At 43.6% G+C, this 18568-nt stretch overlaps 1 protein-coding gene and 1 long non-coding RNA gene across 2 annotated transcripts in view; one reads left to right on the forward strand and one right to left on the reverse strand.

Annotated features, from left to right (window-relative positions):
* Positions 1–18568, reverse strand: part of LOC124175674 (obscurin) — a 201513-nt gene that overhangs the window by 68368 nt on the left and 114577 nt on the right. The window contains exon 5 of the mRNA XM_046556076.1: positions 12709–12922. Coding sequence (XP_046412032.1) covers positions 12709–12922 — 214 coding nt within the window. The remainder of the gene's footprint in view (positions 1–12708; positions 12923–18568) is intronic.
* LOC124175675 overlaps positions 1–18568 on the forward strand; it is a 153800-nt gene that overhangs the window by 43716 nt on the left and 91516 nt on the right. The window contains exon 2 of the long non-coding RNA XR_006869210.1: positions 3982–4101. This is a non-coding gene — a long non-coding RNA (uncharacterized LOC124175675). The remainder of the gene's footprint in view (positions 1–3981; positions 4102–18568) is intronic.

Below are 18568 nucleotides of genomic sequence, written 5' to 3' on the forward strand. Positions count from 1 at the left end.
TTATCGCGTAATTACTCGCGGAGGGGAATCCCCGCGGTTGGTTGTTCTCTTGGCGTAGAAGCTTTTTTACCGTTCGTGAAATGAGATTCCATTATTCTCGCCTCAGGAATAACATCCTCATTCGGGTAATACGTCACACCAAACGCCGGCGGTTACAGAGCCTGGATTTTAGCGCTGCGGTGCGGAGAGTAAAGTCTCAATTTCCGGGATGCGAATGCGTGTATGTGTACCATGTATACATAGTGTATACACACGTATGCATGCATGTGTACGTACCTACGTATACGCGGTAAAAAGAAGGAAACGATAAATCCAGAAGTTCAACAGCTTTTTATCATGCCCGCACAAAAGCTCCGCATCCTGCATCCAATTCCTTCCAACTTCGTGGAGTACACACACACACACACACACGTATCCCCTAATTCGCTGCTGCCCGCGAAGAGCGAAGTCAATTTGCTCTGCTGGTGAGCCGGCTAATTGATCAACTATCAATTAGTTTAATGAATCGCATTGTCCACCATCAGCAACGATTCGAACGGACTCGTTCGACGAGTACTACGGTCACTCTTCTGTACCGCTGCGCTATCTCTTCATGACCAAACAATCGGTTCGTTACAAAAATAGACGATACACACCTGATGCTGCGAGCTCATTGTCAGCCTTCAAATTCTCCCGAAACACGACTAAAAATCGACACGTTTCAATTCGTACAAGTGGTGGTTTTTGTCCGTCAAAAATTTTTAGTATACATCACCGCGTGACACAGCCAAATCAGCATGAAAAGAAAGAGGATCAACTCTTCGTCACGATTGTCCGACCATAGTTCACGAATTCAACGATTATCACTGGCCTATTTACCTGGTCGTGTATTACCAATTTTCGCTGTTCAAGCAGCTGAAGGGAAAACCAGGGTAAATACACTAAGCGCTGTATGTGCCGGATGGCGAAGCTAGCCTACAGTGGATGCCGAGCTTTTGGTGATGCTAACAAGCCGTAGGCTACACTTTGATGCGAAATTATTTGCATGCGAGATGGAGGATCTGCGCTTTCGGCCGAGTTTCGCCCGTCTACTCACAGCCGCTCACTCGAGGTTCGTGTCTGCAGAATTTTTGCTGCTCATTGTCGGTCCTCACCACGCGGAGGGTTTCACCATCGAGGTAATCATATTGGGTTCAAAACATTATCAGCTTTTGTTTGCGCCTATGTTCCATTCGTTGCCAAGTGATATCGAGATAAAGAGAAGGATGGAACTGCACCGTGGCATTCTACGGCACGTGATCCACCCTCGTCTTACTACCCTTCCAGGCCAACCGGGTCCAAGTTATATCCGGTAAACGCGCTTCTATCAAATTTCATCACCCGAGTTAAACTCGGACCCATTCTAAAACTATCCAACCCACATTTGTGCCCGAAGTAACGTACAAGGTGTTCCAAAATGTTTTCGCAAAATGCCTCGGTGGAACCTGGCAAAGCGAACGAAGCTTTTCTACCCGATCACTAATTGCCGCGTCGAATCCACCGGACTGCCTTCGGATTAAAGGCTGCTGATCTTCGGATGGATATTCATCGAACACCCGGTACAAGTTTCAGGGCCGAATGGCACGGGTATAGAAATTTGTGTAAAGTTTCGGATGTGGAATGCCCCTTTATCTTGTAGATCACGGTGACAATATTGCCCAAGGACACTTTAAAACTTCGGTAATAGGGGCTCGCCCAGCTCTCTGCCAAGACGTGAGCCCGATGCCAAATCTGCTAAATTGCCGCGGTCTAACCGTCTCTTCGAATATGCTTGAAGAATTTTCTAAAGCATCATCCGTACCGTGGCACCGCCATTCCCCACCGCCTATCCCGTATATCAACGATTTTTCGAAGGCGACGAGCCAAAAAATTCCCCCAACGCTGTTACCCTGCATGCTTCAAGGTCGTCGCGTAGAGTCGTGAAAATCCCTTTTCCACTCGCTGATTCTTGCGGTAACTTTTTAGTACCGGTTCTCGTGCGTTGTTATGCAGAGATTTGAAACATCCACTACTCTCGGTACAATGCGTATGAAAATCATCTCGCGGTACAATTGTCCCGTCAACAAATTGCTTCGGGAGCATCGTCGTGAACCCCTTGGAAGAACCAAGCAAACGGCGCTGTACCTTTTTGACATCTGTTCATCTCTGCGCGATTCTCCTGTCCTTCCGTAAAGCTCAGAGTTAACTTTCAAACAATCCGTTGAAACTGGGTCTCGGCTAAACGACCGCGATGGCAATGGTGTTTAAAGAGAATGCCCGGTCGTTGAGGTGAACATGCCCTTTAACCGGAGTTATTTCGCAAAGCTGCCTCTCGAGGGGCTGCCATGGTTTTTGGGAGAGCAGCCAGCGCGGCTGTTTTCCCTCGACCCATTCCGGACCGGGGATTCTGCTCTCGATTTATTTCTTTGCTTTAGTCCGGTTGCGTAATACCGAGCCTCAACCGAGGGACTCAATTTTCTCTGAATATGATAAAGCTCCGAGTCCGATGCAAACGTTTTGTATAAGTCTACAAAAGGGAAAAAAGTGAACGGTGGAAAGAATTCTTCGAGAATGTTGTCTCACCAAAAGTGGAATCTTCTGTTCGTTTATCTCGTCCAGGGTGAGGCCGAAGCTTTTCGTCACCGAAAATAAAACCTCCAAGGGACAGACTCGGGTTTACCAAAGGGAGTTGCGTGCCTCGCCGAAATTTTCATACTTGGAATTGAAGTTAAGTCATCAAGAAAGCATTCCACCATATAATCATATCGACGTTCAAATGCCGGTTCGTCCCCGGCTCTTACGATGCCTTGATTTGATCCGAACGGCGGGTTCTTTGAATATTTTCAATATAGGGACAGACGGTGAGTTATTGGCAGAACTATAGACTCTGTTCACACAACGTCTGCGAAAGATGAGAGCGCCGAGTTGCTTTCGGGGATTTAGTAGACGAGTCAAGAAGAAAGAATCAATGGCGCGGAAAAGTGGTCGTCTATTTTTGCAGTCACCGTAAGGCTCACCAGACGTTTTAGTAAGAAAAAAAGAGAGAGGAAAAAAAAAATAAAATATCGAAAGTTGGTATACCAATCCTGAATAGGGAGTAAGCGAGGTTACGAGGTCGAGGAAAAGCATGAGACAACAGTTTTTGAACTGGAATAAAGTTTCGGGCCGCGTCACGTCACGTAACGGTGAAAATTTTTAAAACCAGGAACGCAACACTCCAAAGATTTCGATGCTCAATCACCGATCAGTTTTCCAACGTCCTTGTGCAGCCTCAGTTCACCCGCAATTTTCATTTTCCCCGTCGATGAGCACGGGAAGATAAGAAGTCGCGGCGAGGGCTGCCGAGACGTATAATTTGTTGAAGTCTGCAGCTTTCCGCGGAGACAACGGATCGAGCCGCTTCGCGGTCTGGTGATATTCAAATGGACCCAAGGCCGAGAGTTTGTCAGACCAAAAAGGCCGGCCGCATGAAAAAGAAAAAAGAATAACCGTTAAATTATTCCCACAACGCGTGTGACCAGAGCCGCAATTTTCTGCCCGAATCGGAGTGCATAAATAACTGGCCTGCAGCCCCTCATTGATCGGCAGCGAGTGGACAGCCCGGCACTTTCGAATAACGGAATAATTATTCCGTCTGATCGTAAAACCAAGGGGCATTCATTGATTGGGTAACCTTTCTCACCAAAGATCGTCCGCCTTCTTTCCAGCGGTTAGGGAAGTTGAAATTAACCTGTTTCGTTGCAGGAATTAACCACTCGTCAATTTCAGCGTAAATCTGCAAGGTACGGCAGGCTTTTACTTGAGATCAATGATTTCGTGATTTTTTTTTTTTTTTACTTCACAGCTGCAGAACTCGGCGACGGTTATACGGACCTCCGGTGTAACGGGTGGGGCAAAATAATTCCTGACTCGGAGGTTAATAAACCGCTTATAACCCAAGCCTGCCAGTAATTAATATAAAAATCCTTTTTTCATTTGTTACAGCGAGCGGGAGCTTTCGCCCTGTCCTCCCCCCATACCTAGAGCGGAAAGATGCCCTCGGCGAGATAGAAACGGCTAGGCTGGCAACGCTAGTGAAAAAGTGTGTCTCAGGGACAAAAGAAGGTAAGCCTCTTAAGCATCTCCAGGGAAGCTTTCTCGGGGGTGAAAAATTCGTACACCATTCCCGCGAAGTTGTTGCGATCAAACCCAACCCGCACCAGTGCCCCAATTAGTTGATTACTCGAGCTCGATTATCGACCCCCGTGAAGTCCACTCGGGGACACTAGCCTGGACATCATAACCGCCGGACCGATAAATGCCACTCGAAGCTCCGACCGTCCGATTGTTTCATTAAAGCTCGGCACTCGGCTCTTGAGAGTTCGAAAGCGGCGGTCATATCCCGCCGGCTTCTCGGCGTGTGACACGCCAGGGTAAAACGTCCATACGATTAATTCATCCCCGTGTCCGTGAAAGTTTATTTCCGGCATTGTCCGCCCTCGGCGCGGCATTGCTTTCTCGCCCGCTTTTCCCCCGGGTAGGTTAACCGTAATCCGAGTCCAGGGCTTTCCCTAATTTCTGTATTGAACTTGCCCGCGTGATGCTGGTGCGGCTGAAGCAGGGCGTGTCAGCCGGCTCTTTGTGCTAGCCACAGGCCAACGCTGGCTAGGCGCTAGGCGCTAGCCGAGGAGTTCCGAGAGTTCGCGCAGAGAGCCCGTTTCTGGCGTTAAACCGCAAAAGTTAGAAATGTAAATCCGCCTGTTGGCTACGTCCGTTTCCTCGTTCTCTCGTTCCCTCCGCAGTTTTCCCTCCGCCTCTGTGTGCCTCTGTCCTGTGTCCAGTGTCCTCTGTCGACCGTCCACCTCCCCGGGATCTTTCACATAAATAAATGCATGAGCGTATATCCATAAATAAACACCGCTCGGACAGTGCCCAGAAGCCCGCCAACTCACCGAGTTCTGGAATACAGATACGGGAATAATTGCTGTTGAAATTGAAATATATTTTGGAACGTCGCGCTCTCTCCGTGCCGTGCTTTTATCAAAACCGCGTTCTCCTAAAGTTACCGCGTCGAGCTTGCTTCCAGTTGTAAATCAGCATAACGATTTTTCGGTACCAGAAAGTGCCTCTCGGTGTCGGATAAGTGCAGGTCGTGTTTCATAAAGTTTTGTAGTATTTCATTGTCGCGTAGTAACGTGTTTCGGGGTACCGCTGGAAGCGAGCGCCGTAATCTTGAATGCAAAGACCGAGTAAACCGAAGCTTCGACTTTGGTCTAACGATCTTCTTTTAACCGAAACGCCAAAATTTATGGCACTTGCAACACCGGCCGTTGAATAATTGAACCGAGGACTGGCCGCGAATTTTGGTTAACCAAGCCCAGCTGAGAAACCGATTAAAACTTGGAACCGTTTAATTGCGGTCCTCGACGAGATACAAAACGTACATGAGAAAACTATACCTCACCCTCCGCGCCTCGTCTGAGTGGTTGGCTCAGCTTCGGCTCAACATTTTCCAACGTTTTGGTGAATTTAGCTACTTTACCGTTGATTATGGCGCTTGTATAAGCACTTTCGAAGTTCCCCACTCCGCAGGAAAGCCTCGGCTCAGGAGGATCTGAACGTATAATGTACCGCGGTACATTTATAGTTCACTGCTTGCCAGTGTTGTATGCTTGGCTTAGTAAAACGAGGTCTATTGTCCCTCCTCCCCCTCCGACGTCATTCTCTTTATCTTTTCCTCTCTACCGCGAAAGGTGTACGGTAGCACGTGTCGTTAAGAATAACACGTCGCGATAGAAGCCTTCATCTTTTTTACCAAACTGCTTCTCTCGTTCTTTTAATTAAACAGTTTGAGGGTTGAATTTTATGCGTAGGAAAATGTTGCGGATCGCGATTGACCGCTCTCCGCCATTTACTCGATCCACGCTCTCTGCGAACATAACGATCATCGCAATATATAGCTCTCTATTGTACGTGTATGTTCGGAGTTGAAGCGATGAAAAGTTTCCCCTCGTTTTTTTTTTTTTTTCGTGTTCCTTTTTCTTTCTCTTTTACCTTTTCTTCTTTTCATTCAATCTCTCCTTTTCTCTGTCTCTCTCTCAAAATTTATCTTCATTCTGAAGTTCGCCGATGGAATCGAGTTAACTGTATTGTAGAATCGTGATGAAAGAAAAAAATCTCTCGGCCTTTTCCTCTGCAGCCCAAAGGCGTTGATACAGGGGGTGATGCAGGGTGGTGGCGGTACACAGAGGCTTGGCTGCCTTTCTTGCGAGTCGAGTTGAAAACCGGGGCCTGGTCCATTTCGTTTTCTCGACGAAAACGCGTCGGGAAAGTTAACGCTTTCGGTACAAAGTACCAGGACAATATACTCACTTTTGCACTCCTTAACTTTTTCATCGAGACCTCACAGGTGCGGCGTTGCCTCTACGTAACCATGGATATACACAACAGGTTTATTCGCAGCCAATTTCCGGTTCATATTATCGCAAGAATTCAGGAGCTAGAGCAATCTTTGGCTGAGCAATTTACGTCAGGGTTCATAACCGGAAATACTGCATTTTTTTTAGAGTATCTCATCTCGAAATTCTCACGATGAGATTTTCAGCAATGTCAGTGAACGTTTCATCGCTGCACAGGTAGAATACGCAACGGACAACTTATCTCGAACAATTTCGCATTTCGAAAAGCACGACGTATCCTTTAAACGTCCCGAACCAAGGGAATATTTGCTCAAACTTCAATATCGCGCAGTAATATTGAAGTATGAAACGTCGAATACAGTCTCCTTTGAGTAGTTTCAGCTTGTTTTATGATGTCTAAAAAATTAACAGCAGGTATCGTAACGTCAAGACTCATCACTAACCGTCGTCTTCTTGACGCGACCTAAAGTGGACCAGGCTGTGAACAGAAATCTCGAAAGCCAACTATATTGAGCTGTGCCAAAAATCACGAGGATTTTTGACATCTCTCTCTCTGCGAGACTTGGCGAAGAGCGGCATTGGGATTGCTCTCTTAACGACCGAACGGCTGGCTGTATTTTGTGACGAAACCGAGACAGTTGCATCCCGAGGATTCGAAATGCTTTGGAATCGATTCTGACGTAATAAGAGCTGGTTCCCGCAGATCATTCTCGGATCGATTGCGCGTTTGACGTCTGCAGGTGTTAAACACGCGTGTACGAGTGAAGTATGTGCGCAGAGGTGAAATATGGCGGACTCGGGCTCGTAAGGGGTGCGTTCACGTTTTATTAAAAAATTTTAAGAGAGCAGCAGCAGCAGTCTTACTAAGACGCAGCCGGGGAAAGCAGCTGCGAACAAGATTCATTAAAGAAAATACAAACGCAAGGCTAAACTGCGAGATCTCTGTAAACACTGTTAGAACGGCTGAGTAAACCTGTAATAAAAGCTCCGGTAAAGCTCGGTATTGGCAACGGTTGATTTATACGCGCCAACTGCATCGAAGCTTTCAAGCTTCTCAGATCGCAGTCCATACTTCTTTCCGTCTCTTTTGCTTCTTACAACGACTCTTTCTCTCTTTCTCTCTCTCTATCTCTCTCTCCTCGCCGTTTGTCTTTCAAAATTCTTACCTTCTTCTCCCTCTCTCTCTCTCTCTCTCTCGCTCTCTCTCCGCCCTTCTTTCCCCCCTCTATCACGACATCGTTCTTCTTATACGATCCGGAATTTATTACTTGCTGCGAGGCGCGACAGAGTGACACGTCGTAGAACGAGAGCAACGGTAGCATTCTGCTGGGTACGATCGACCTAAAGATACACCAGCAGTCGGTTATTTACGAGGATAAATTCCCGGGATCGTGGAGAGAAATTTAAAATTAAGTCGAAACAACTGCGCACGGCACCGTCATGGCCTCGGTGGTCGGGGGAGAAATATTTCGCGGATTTACCTCTTTTATCCTTGATATAATATCCCTGATGCGCCGGCTCTGCACCTCGCGCGTTTACCCCGGTCCAACAATTTTCTCTCATCCTTTATTATGCATCACGGCGGTTAAACGATTACGATTACCGCTTTTTTCACACACCGCGAGGGGACGGGTAATGCAATTTTTCATTTCACGCTAGAATTAACAACGCCCCGATGCGCATGCAAGCGTCTCCGCCCGTCGACCTGACACGCTCATGCATCTCGCAATCAGTGTCCCGCCGTGAATCGACCTCTGGAGTTTAATTATCACCCCTGTAAAGCTTGCGGACCGTAATACCGCAGGCACGTCTTTCGAACGGAACTTGCGGCAACGTCACACGTGTTCCATACATACCTGAAAATACAATTCGACACGAAAGTGTAGAAAAAAAAAAAAAAAAAAGAAAAGGAATTGAAATACGCTGTTCATTCTCGAAGAATAATATTACAGATGAAATAATTTAATTCAATTCCTCCCCGTCAAATATCGTGAATTGGAATTTTTTTTTTTATTTTCTCCTTCCTCGTTTAGACCTGTGAGTGAAAATTAACGTAATACAATTACGGAATAATCCTTCAACGAGCTTTATATCGCAAATTATTTTCTGGTTATGATGAAATTCCTGTGAGCGAAAAAAAAAGTTGCACCGAAACGATCAATTATTCGCAGCAGTTCATACATGTACGCGCATGCGATGAAAAAAAAAGGGTGAAAGAGGAAGAGGGATGAAAGTTCGAGGCCTGTGAAGCTTTTTCGAACAGGAAGGGCCGCCGGATCGATGGCATAATCTATAGCCTGCAGCAAGGGATAGCAGGCTAGTGCGCAAATCGATTACGGAGTAGAGGTTAATCTTTATCTAACTTTAACAGGGGCTTAAGAAGTCTGCCATGCTGCCGGAGGCGAGCTTTTCGCAAGCCTCGCGTATTAAGTTGAGCTGGAAATAAGTGAGCGCCACTCGCGCGAGTTGGATCGCTGCAGGATCGATTGCCGGCAGTTCGATATGAGGAATTTTTTCGGAGGTAAATACATATCGAGCTTTTCACCGTAGCTATTTTCCGTCTCTCATTTCTTTCACCCTGAGTCACGATTTTAATATTGTATCGTTGTCACTGACACGGTCTCTTGAACACCATTAGGTATGGCAAATTTTTTTCACGTAGGAACTTGCGACGGATTACAAAAATCACTCACTCTCCGGTACATAAAGCATCAAAAGTTCCGCCGAACGAAATCGAAAAATACCATCCGAGCTTTCGGCGTGTCGTCGCGGCGAAAAACTTGCCAACTATTTCAAGAGTGAGGCAAGTGTTGGGAAGCGAAAGATATGAGATGAAGAAACGCAAACTATTTCAAAATACTCAAGAAGCACCAGCTGCAGTGTAGAATTTCACCGATTATTAGACATTCTTGCTGCCATCTTCCGCGAAACTCATTTGCACCGCCCTTTCGAATATATACGATTACATAGCCGCCTGCGACTCGCACGTTACGTAGGTACATGAAACTCGAACTTCGTATTACCGGAACGAATTCAACTTCCAAGTTTCGGAGATAAGAGTACATACCGGGGGAAGTAAAGAGATTCGGTTCAAACCATGCGCCGTGGATCATTGTTGATCTGCTCCAGCTGAAAACGAACGAACGAATTTATTCTCTTTCGTCCGGAGTTTGAAAGCGGGACAGCTTGTTGCAAAATGCATGTCCGTCCTGTCCTCTCTCTCTCTCTCTCTCTCTCTCTCTCTCTCTCTCTCTCTCTCTCTCTCTCTCTCTCTCTACTCTTTCTCCCTCTCATTCCCGAAAGGATATCGTTTGATTCGAAGAGAAGGCATGCACGCGGGCTTCTTTTTCCTTCCTGTTTATGCCGGTCATGCCCAGGATTCTGGTAAGATACTTCATAACCCTGCCGCGTACAAGTCGAACGGACAGATCCCGCGTCTGCACGATCCGCATGAATGAGTAAGCCTGTATCTCGGTTATTCTCGACTGAAAAATACACCGCGATTTCTTCGCGGCTTATTGCTGCGGGCTATCACGCCTCCCCGATCACTGCGCTCTGCACCATGCGCTTACATATTGCGATGCCTTGCAGAACCTGCCGTCACGTATTCCGATAAGGGATGCACCGGGGACTTCGGATCGTTGCATTTCTCAAAATTTACTCCGCCGTTCTCGATCGCTTATCGATCAATTCCATCGCAAGCTCGTTTAAGCCGCTGCTCTTAATCCGACGGTGAGGAAAACTGCTGACGCTGATGTGAATCGGATGGACAGTCATTTTTTCGAAAAATTTATTAAAATCGATGTCAGTTTCTGAGGTGATTTTTTGACCGTGTTCAAACATCGGAAATACATGCATACATGTGTATTAATTTTGCACGATTATTTTGAGCGAAAGAAAAAAAATGTTCCTCTCAATGCGAGCCATGATAATCTGCACCTATCAACTCCTACACCTATTATCTCATTTTCAAAGTATCAACCGGTAACCGAAATCCACATATGCGAAACCACGTTCGCGGTTTATATTCGAATCATTTATGGTTTGTCCAAATTTTAAACTTGCTGCACCGAGTCCCTTCCGGTCTCCGCTGGCTGCCAGCCGCCCTCCCAGGTCATTTATTCAACGATTCGCACACATTATCATCGAACCGCCGACACCACATTCGCCATTTTGACCCAACATTTGATTCATTTATCATCGTCCTCATCATCATCATGGATTTTAAACGCAGTTGTAATGCAATAATGTGAGACTAAAAGGGATGGAATATCAGAAAATAAAAGAAGATTATCAAAGATGTGAAAATATATTTTATGGTGTTTCTAAGATGTGGAAAGTTAAAGTATAGAAAAGTCGGAAAGTAGCGGGAAATCAACAAAATCCGTACAATCAAATAATATTCTTAAAAATGGTTTTTGCATCTTATGAAAATCGATATTGTAACCCTTCTATTTTCCAATCCTTCCAGTTTTTTAAAATGTTTCAAAACCTTACTCAAAATATCTCTTAAAACTTACTGCAACAATTTTGAAAGATCCTTATCGCATACAACGCCTTGAAACATCATTTTCACAAAACTCAGAGAAGAAATTCTCGCAAACTTTCTAAACGTGTTCATATAACATAAAACTAATCGTAACAAAATCAAAGCTTTAACTACAGTTTGTTTAGAATTACTCACACATTTGATCAAAGTACTGTCGAAAATATTTATAATTCCACCAGGATTGAGCTTAATGCGTGAAAGAGAAAGATGCGAGCTTAATTGCAATGGGATGATTAGGCAAGAGCTTCCAGAATTGTTCAAACGACTTCCCCGTGCTTTGAAAACAAGGAGAAATTGAAAGCATTATTCCGGTCGGATAATACGGCCTGAGAAGTGTTTCCAAGAAAATCTGTATAACGTTTGTGCGTATGTAATGTATGGGAAATAATTTTAGCCAAATGACGATAATGGCTGCCGGCTATCGCATCTGCAGAATGATGAGGAGAACTGCTGGAGAATTTCCCTCCGCTCGGCACGTGTAAGCACTTACTTACAAGTATATTTCGGAGGCGGGTTAATATATGTACGTGTATACATGGTCGGGTACATGGGGTGTATACCTATGCGTGCCTATACGTACGTAGGTACCTAGAATATCCGTAAGGGCGGATAGGTCTAACAGGGCGTAGTTATCAGAGAGAAAATAGAGCGCAACGGGCGAAAACGCTCTCGGGGTTGATGATGCCGTACTTGCCCTCGGTAATTCCCTTAATACTTACGAGAGAAATCGCGCTATCTTCTTTCCCGAGGCTTATTCTCCGCCGGCGAGGAAGTCAGGAGGAATTAAAAAAGATAAAATACATTCTCGAGGAGCTCGGGGCCTGCAGCTTTCACGATAGGTACTCGATAATTAACGAATTTATCGCGAGGAAATTATTATTGACACGGGGTTTGACCGCGGACCGGACATTCAGATTCTAGAGACGCCTCGAGTCGGTCGACAACCTTGACGCCAAGTTTAGGGCACTCAATTATTACTCCGATATCGAGATCGAACAAAATTATTCAGTCGATGCCCGCCGGTAAGTTGGATGAATTAACATTTTTACGTTGGCTATAATATACCTCAAAAATTAATCGTGTCAGTGATAAATTTGTTTTGAAATGAAAACACATCATTATATTTTCGAATTCTTATAATTCTTGTCAAAGTTTTTAGTGCACGTCAACGCCTCCAAGGTTTGTCAAGTTTTCAAAGCTCGCAAGCTTTTGGAATTTCGCTATTCTTTCATGAAACAATTATTCATCCCTCAAGTTCAGCTGACGGCTCCTTTCATACGGAACACTATTCTCTACAAGTTTACTGAAATATTGTTTTATTATCATCCTAGTATCATCGAATACTTAATATTATAATCAATGAATGGCGATATTGAAGCAGTCTTCCGAATGAAATAAACCCACACGTCATAGAGTGACATGAAACAAATCTACTGGATTTTTAACAACTTTGAAGCTATTTGAAACGAAGTGATTCAATCGGATACAATTCCGGGATTCATATTTACTCTGGACCTCAGCTACTCGATACACGATCATTTCGTAATAAAATCAGTAACAAGTATCTATTGATTTTTTCGAATTAACCTCGTTGAAAAACATTCGAGTAATCATTACCGTAATTCCTTGTTCTGCGAGTTGATCCGAGTCAGATCAGATCGAGACTTTTCCTGGATTTCTACTTCCTCCAGCGATATTTTGATTCCTCGAGCCAAGATTGGCTCGAGATACACGATTTTCGGAATAGAATCAGTGAATACGTACCGGAAACAGTGAGGTAAACGACCCTGATCAGCGGGGGATGGGCGGTGACCTGGCACTCGTAGACTCCGGCGTCTAACTCGGTCACGTATCGTAGCAGAAGGCGCCAGTCGTTTGGGGGTTGATAATCAAGCGACAACCTAGCGTCGTTTGAGTACGTGAACGTCTGGAAGGTCAGAAGGTGCAGCTCTTCGCCCCGTTTACGGACCCAAGAAACCTGCGGAAATAAAGACGCAACTAAATGAGGTATTGGCAGGTACACGAGAACTTTTGTTCACATAACGCGAGCATGTTTGACGCCTTTTTTCACGCGTCTTTTCCGCATACAAAGTATCCGTTTCTATGAGGGTCGAGTGATTCTGCGAATATGCGCATGCACGGAGTAGGGAAAGTACCACTTTCAAGTCCTGGGAGTTGAAAGTGGTCTTTTCTGTACTCCGCGCATGCGCTGTCGCGAACAAATCCATCATCATGCAACCATAACCTCAATTTCGTGCTATGTGATAAAACGCGTAACATACTCTTGGCATATAAAGAATTCCGTGCAATAAGGATGCAACGGTCTTTTCGCGGTGCGCATTTACAATATTCCTCTACCACTCGTGTTGGAAACTCACGCTCGGCCCGAAAAGACCGAGTTTGTCTCCTTATTACACAATATACCATTTCTCGATAATCCTCCGACTGATTGCTCTGGTCGCATAATTTATATGAGAGGAATCGAGGAACGATTTGAATATCTTGAGACTCGGTTCTTCAATTAGTTGCTTCTGATCTTGAGTAATTAACACTCGACGAGGCTCGAGGAGTTCCCCAGAGCTTTTACTGTCTCTAACTATGGGGCGTTCCGAAATTGTGAGTTACTTTGCAGGGCGGAGAGAGGATAATGCTCGCCGGAAGCAAAAGGTGAGGGAGAAACGAGAGCTCTGCTAGATGGTATATTGCTTATTTCGTGAGAATAGATCCATGCAGAGGATCCGCGACAAATGGAAAGGATCGGGTACGTTGATTTCCACTTTCCGACTGTGTAACGTTTCCTGCAGACGTCAAGTTCTCCCGTATTGTGGGCATAGAATTCTCTGGTGTTCTTCGCATCCTCGTCTCCACTTTGAGGAACAATTATTAACCCCTGCAGACTCGAGTAGCAAGTTTCTTGTCAGAGTGTTTCGAATGTTCGACCTCCGACCTCGATGTACCTTCCAAGAAATCTAATTCGGAAATTGTTAGCTTCGATACTACCTCCGATTACCTTTCACAACGTTTGTCGCACAACGTTTCCCATAATAGTATAACAACTTTGTGACACGGTCTCGAATTGTTTCTGAACAAGTGCGTAATCGACGGCTTGATAGGTCATGCCGATTCGCGTTTTAACGCATCGTCTTCGCAATTATAGATGGAAAGGTAGACGATGAGTGCAACGAATTTTGAAACCGTATTTCCAGCGTCTTTTATCAAATTTGAATAGTAAAACGGGCGAGGAAAATTTTCAGAAAAAAATCAAATTTGCGTTACAGCAGTAATAGCAAAATTCAACCGAAACCTCGAATCTAATTCTTATATGACACTGCTTGCCAATTGTATGAAATTTGCTCTGATTTTCACTCCATATTTTTTCTTTCGTGGAACAAGTGACTTTTACAATTGAGAAAACCCGTCACTTTTCTCTCAACTTTATTATCGTCGAACCTTATCAATATCGCCTGCGTATACGGATGAAACACGGAAAAGCTTTGAATCGAAAGTATAGACACAAGGGAAATTCAAATTACATAAACTCGAAAGATCTCGCGAGTTGTGAGAACATCTCCTTTGGCGTTCCTCAGTTGTTTTAATCTTACGTGTTTCGTTCGCATTGATTTCACCGATTTTCATCAATTCCTCAAATTCCGACCTCAACACGAGGCACAAAATTTCTTGTCATGAAATGGGGATAAAAGAAGAGGCAGAAGTGAAATGAGATTCAATTTCGCGTGTTCGGGTGTATGAAAATTGATGCATCAGAAATCCGGCTTCTTAATGTGAATTTTGAGGGCATCGCCTTGGACGGGTTAGTACATTACTTTCTTATAGGTTTCGGGAGAAAAGCTTGTAACTACGGGGCATGGGGCTTGCAAGGTGGACCTTCGGTTGAGCGGATTACCTTTCATCTTGGCCGTTGAATACACCCTCAAAGATAATTATTTTCCTCGAATAGGTCAAAGCTGGGTGGAACGTCCGGATCGTCCAGGGCCCTTACACCCTGGAGGCTGCCGAAGACCCTCGAGAAATCAAATGGCCTTCGGTATTACAGATTAGGGCGAACAGATACACCCGCATTCGAAATTTTCGATCACCCTCGATCCTTCGACCCCTAGATCTCGGGGTTTCTACGTGAAGCAAAGTTATAAAGACTCGATAAAAAATGAAGAGAATATTTGCGAATTTGAGTTAAAAAAAATGAAAATTTTTCGATAATTATATGTATATTAGTCTGATTTATAGTGCAATAATACAACGATGAAAATTATATTTTCCCAAAAAATTACCACGTTTTTTCAAATTCTCCGAAGTCTTTGTTTGAAAACACACATACGCTGTTGGTATATTTGAAGAGTGAAATTTACTCTAGTTGAATTCTCAAAATCAATCCAAACAGTCGATAGGCATGTTTGCCGATACAATACAAAAGAAGGAAAAAGGAAAGAGCAATTATCGCTTTTCTCGGTCAATTTTGCAGCGAACGTCAATTTATAGCCAAACGTTTTTTTGCGAGAAACATTTTTCATTCGTGGTCAAGATAAATATTCGAAGTGCAGGTGAGGTTTATCAAAGCAGCTGCGCGATGGTTTGACGATGATGGGAATTTTGGGCTCGAGTGACGTGCCGTTAATTGATCGTATGTACATCCTGAGGGATATAATATGCAGATACATATGTATATATACATATATATATATATATATATACATATATATATATACGGCATCGCTCAATTCGTCCGGGGAAAAGTTATTCAATTAACCACTCGGAACAGTCGTTGAAAGCGCGCACGAAGCAGGCTGCAGGGCCTCAAAGAAACTGCCGGGTGACTCAAAGTCAGCTCTATAAGGAATTTGAATATATAGGCCGATAAAACTTTGCAGGAGGGGTAAGTGAATTTGCGAGATCGACGAAAATTTGCAATTCAATACTACCGAGCGATCAGGGACGCGTGGATTACGCCAAAATTATTCTCCTCTTCCCTTACGGATGCAAAATTCGTGTCGCCCGTTCATACCGCTGTTTCGTCCTTCCTGAGTAAGTGCCGTCAGATTTTCGGAAAAGTCAGAGCGCCTACTTAGTGCGGCTTAATTAAACTCCATATGCACGGCTTTGCATCTCGCCACTCGCGATGCCTCAAAGTTTACGGCAATTAAGAGATTTTGCACAAGTTGCTCAAGCAGTTATGCAAGCGGACCAAGTTTACGATCCACAGTTTTATTTATCCGATTTTTGTTTTACTCGTTAAAATTTCACCTCTTTTCTACCTCGCGGTTGTAGTAATTCTTCCTCCGCGCCGTTTCTAAACGAAGCAAACAAATCGTCGAGAACCTTTTCGCCGTTTTAGAAGATGTCGGTGGAATATTTATATTCACTCGTTAGAGTTACGTTTTGGCAAAATAAAAAAAAAATAGAATATCAGGCACGCGTAGAGAATTAGGCCGTAATTCATCTTCAAGCAGATTTTGTCACGCGGATTAACGAAATTACGATCAAAGTAGGTACACAAACTTATAAATTACACGCGTACAATTGAAGTAAGATTAAAATTTGAGGGAATCCGAAGTGATCAAGAAGTTGGATTTACGAAGTCAAATATTACTGCAGAGAAGAAGCTGTTTGATCCCGTATAAGCAAAATACTCTTCGGAACTCGATTAACGAATTCCGACTTTGAGAGGTGCGGGAAAATTCCGCGAGTTTCTCATTCCCGATGAAATTCTGCACTCTCAACTCCCGGGGACGCAGGCGAAGTTAAACAATCATTAGGTGTTGGTCCCTGGCGGTGCCGAGCAGCAATCCGTGTTTTCCTACCTTTAAGAGAGGGCAGGGACGCGAAGGCGAAGCCGTTTGTCACTATTATAAATGAATCAGGAGTGAATAACGAGAATCTTAGGAAGTTTGGAGTTCGAGTCACGCCGAAACCTGTTATACGATTCGTTTTACACACCTTGGACATACTGTTCCGAAAATGTGTTAATTTCGACGGTCTCCGAAGGTCGAACTCGGTCATTCATCCCAATACAGCGTAACGTATGCAGAGACATTGGGATGTTTTTAGAAAAAAAAAACCAAGCCGAAAAAACTGTTTTTTCGCGACAGTTTTCATCGCCATGAAATGTGAACAATCTGAAACTCATAGGATTTGGCAGGGAGATGAAATAGTTTTGACGGAGTAATTAGAAAGGGGAATTTCTGAAGAACAAAAAACGTAGAAATTTAAACAAAGTAAATATCGAAAGTGGAAAAAACATAATCGCATATTTACAAAAAAGTAATAAGACGGCAAAAGTATGGGTTCGTCGGTAAAACGTTGAAAATAACTTTATTTTCGATAGAAGCGGAACTTCAAATTAAACGGGACATGGAAATTTTTCATGCCCATCATTTCATTGTAAAATCTTGTAAGTTTCAAATTTTTTTACTGGGCCATTTTCGAAATGATCACGGAAGTTTGTCGGACAGACCGACATTTTTATGAAAACCTGTTTTTCGGATTCTGGAGGTTCGAAAACGTAAAGATTGGTTGAAATAAGAAAAAGTGATTTTTAACCGAAACCAAAACCTTCCTTGTCACCAACGGTGATGAAAAGTGATAATTGGCGATTTTTGAAAGTGGCACGTCGTAAAAAGTTTGTTTAAATCAAGAGAAAGATTCTAGTAAAAGATGAGCGTCTCACCTTATGAGGAAGATCATCTGCATTTGATGTTTAATTTCTATTTTATTTTTTCTTTTTTTCGAATTCATGAAGAAATTTGCTATAACATTATTATATATAATTAAGATAAGATAACAATACGTTTAGAAATTAAAAAAGTTTATATAGGATCGAATCGTTGCGGAAAAGTGGGACAACCGTAGCAATTACGTGCGCGAATAATGTTTGTGCCAGATCTCGTCACGCCAGATTGCGTGCGAAACTGTTAGCTTCGAAAGATTGTGGTGCATTATTTTTACCATCATTATTATCATTGTTACAATAAATTTCGTTTTTTGTAACGCCGTTAGGATATACCCGCACAATCTTTTTTGCGAACCGTTATCGCGAAACGCGTTAATATTCTCTGATTACAAGGCTTGATTTCTTCTTCTTCTTCTTCTTCTTCTTCTTCTTCTTCTTCTTCTTCTATCGGGTTTATACCAATTACTATCGACACGCGATACTAAGATTTCGCTGACGTTGAGGTGAGCAGGTTGTTTCGGGAAATGCGCCGATTATGATGCTTTTTCAGGGTGAGGGTGAAAATATAGAAGGTTCAAAAAATCCAAGGGCCACAATATCGAATTTGTCTTTGGTATTCTTGATCCAATTTTACCGTTTTGCACTTATTTTGCTGCAAATATTTTATGGATGGTTTTTTTCACAACGGAGGTTCCAAGTTTATAGAGGAAAAAAAAAATAACATCCAATTCGAATTTCAAAGTACAAATTCAGATCCGTTATTATCGATTAGCCCTCGGATACCATATTACATCAAAATATGACGGTCATTTTTTAAATTTGAACCACTGTAATGGATCTACCATTACAAACTTTGGAAGTCTAACCTGCTTGTATTCGTTATCAGTGATCTAAGACTCTGCGCCTCTCAATTTTTATCAAAATCGAAAGATTCTTAGA

The sequence above is a fragment of the Neodiprion fabricii genome, chromosome 2, assembly GCF_021155785.1.
Source record: "Neodiprion fabricii isolate iyNeoFabr1 chromosome 2, iyNeoFabr1.1, whole genome shotgun sequence".
Classification (NCBI taxonomy): domain Eukaryota; kingdom Metazoa; phylum Arthropoda; class Insecta; order Hymenoptera; family Diprionidae; genus Neodiprion; species Neodiprion fabricii.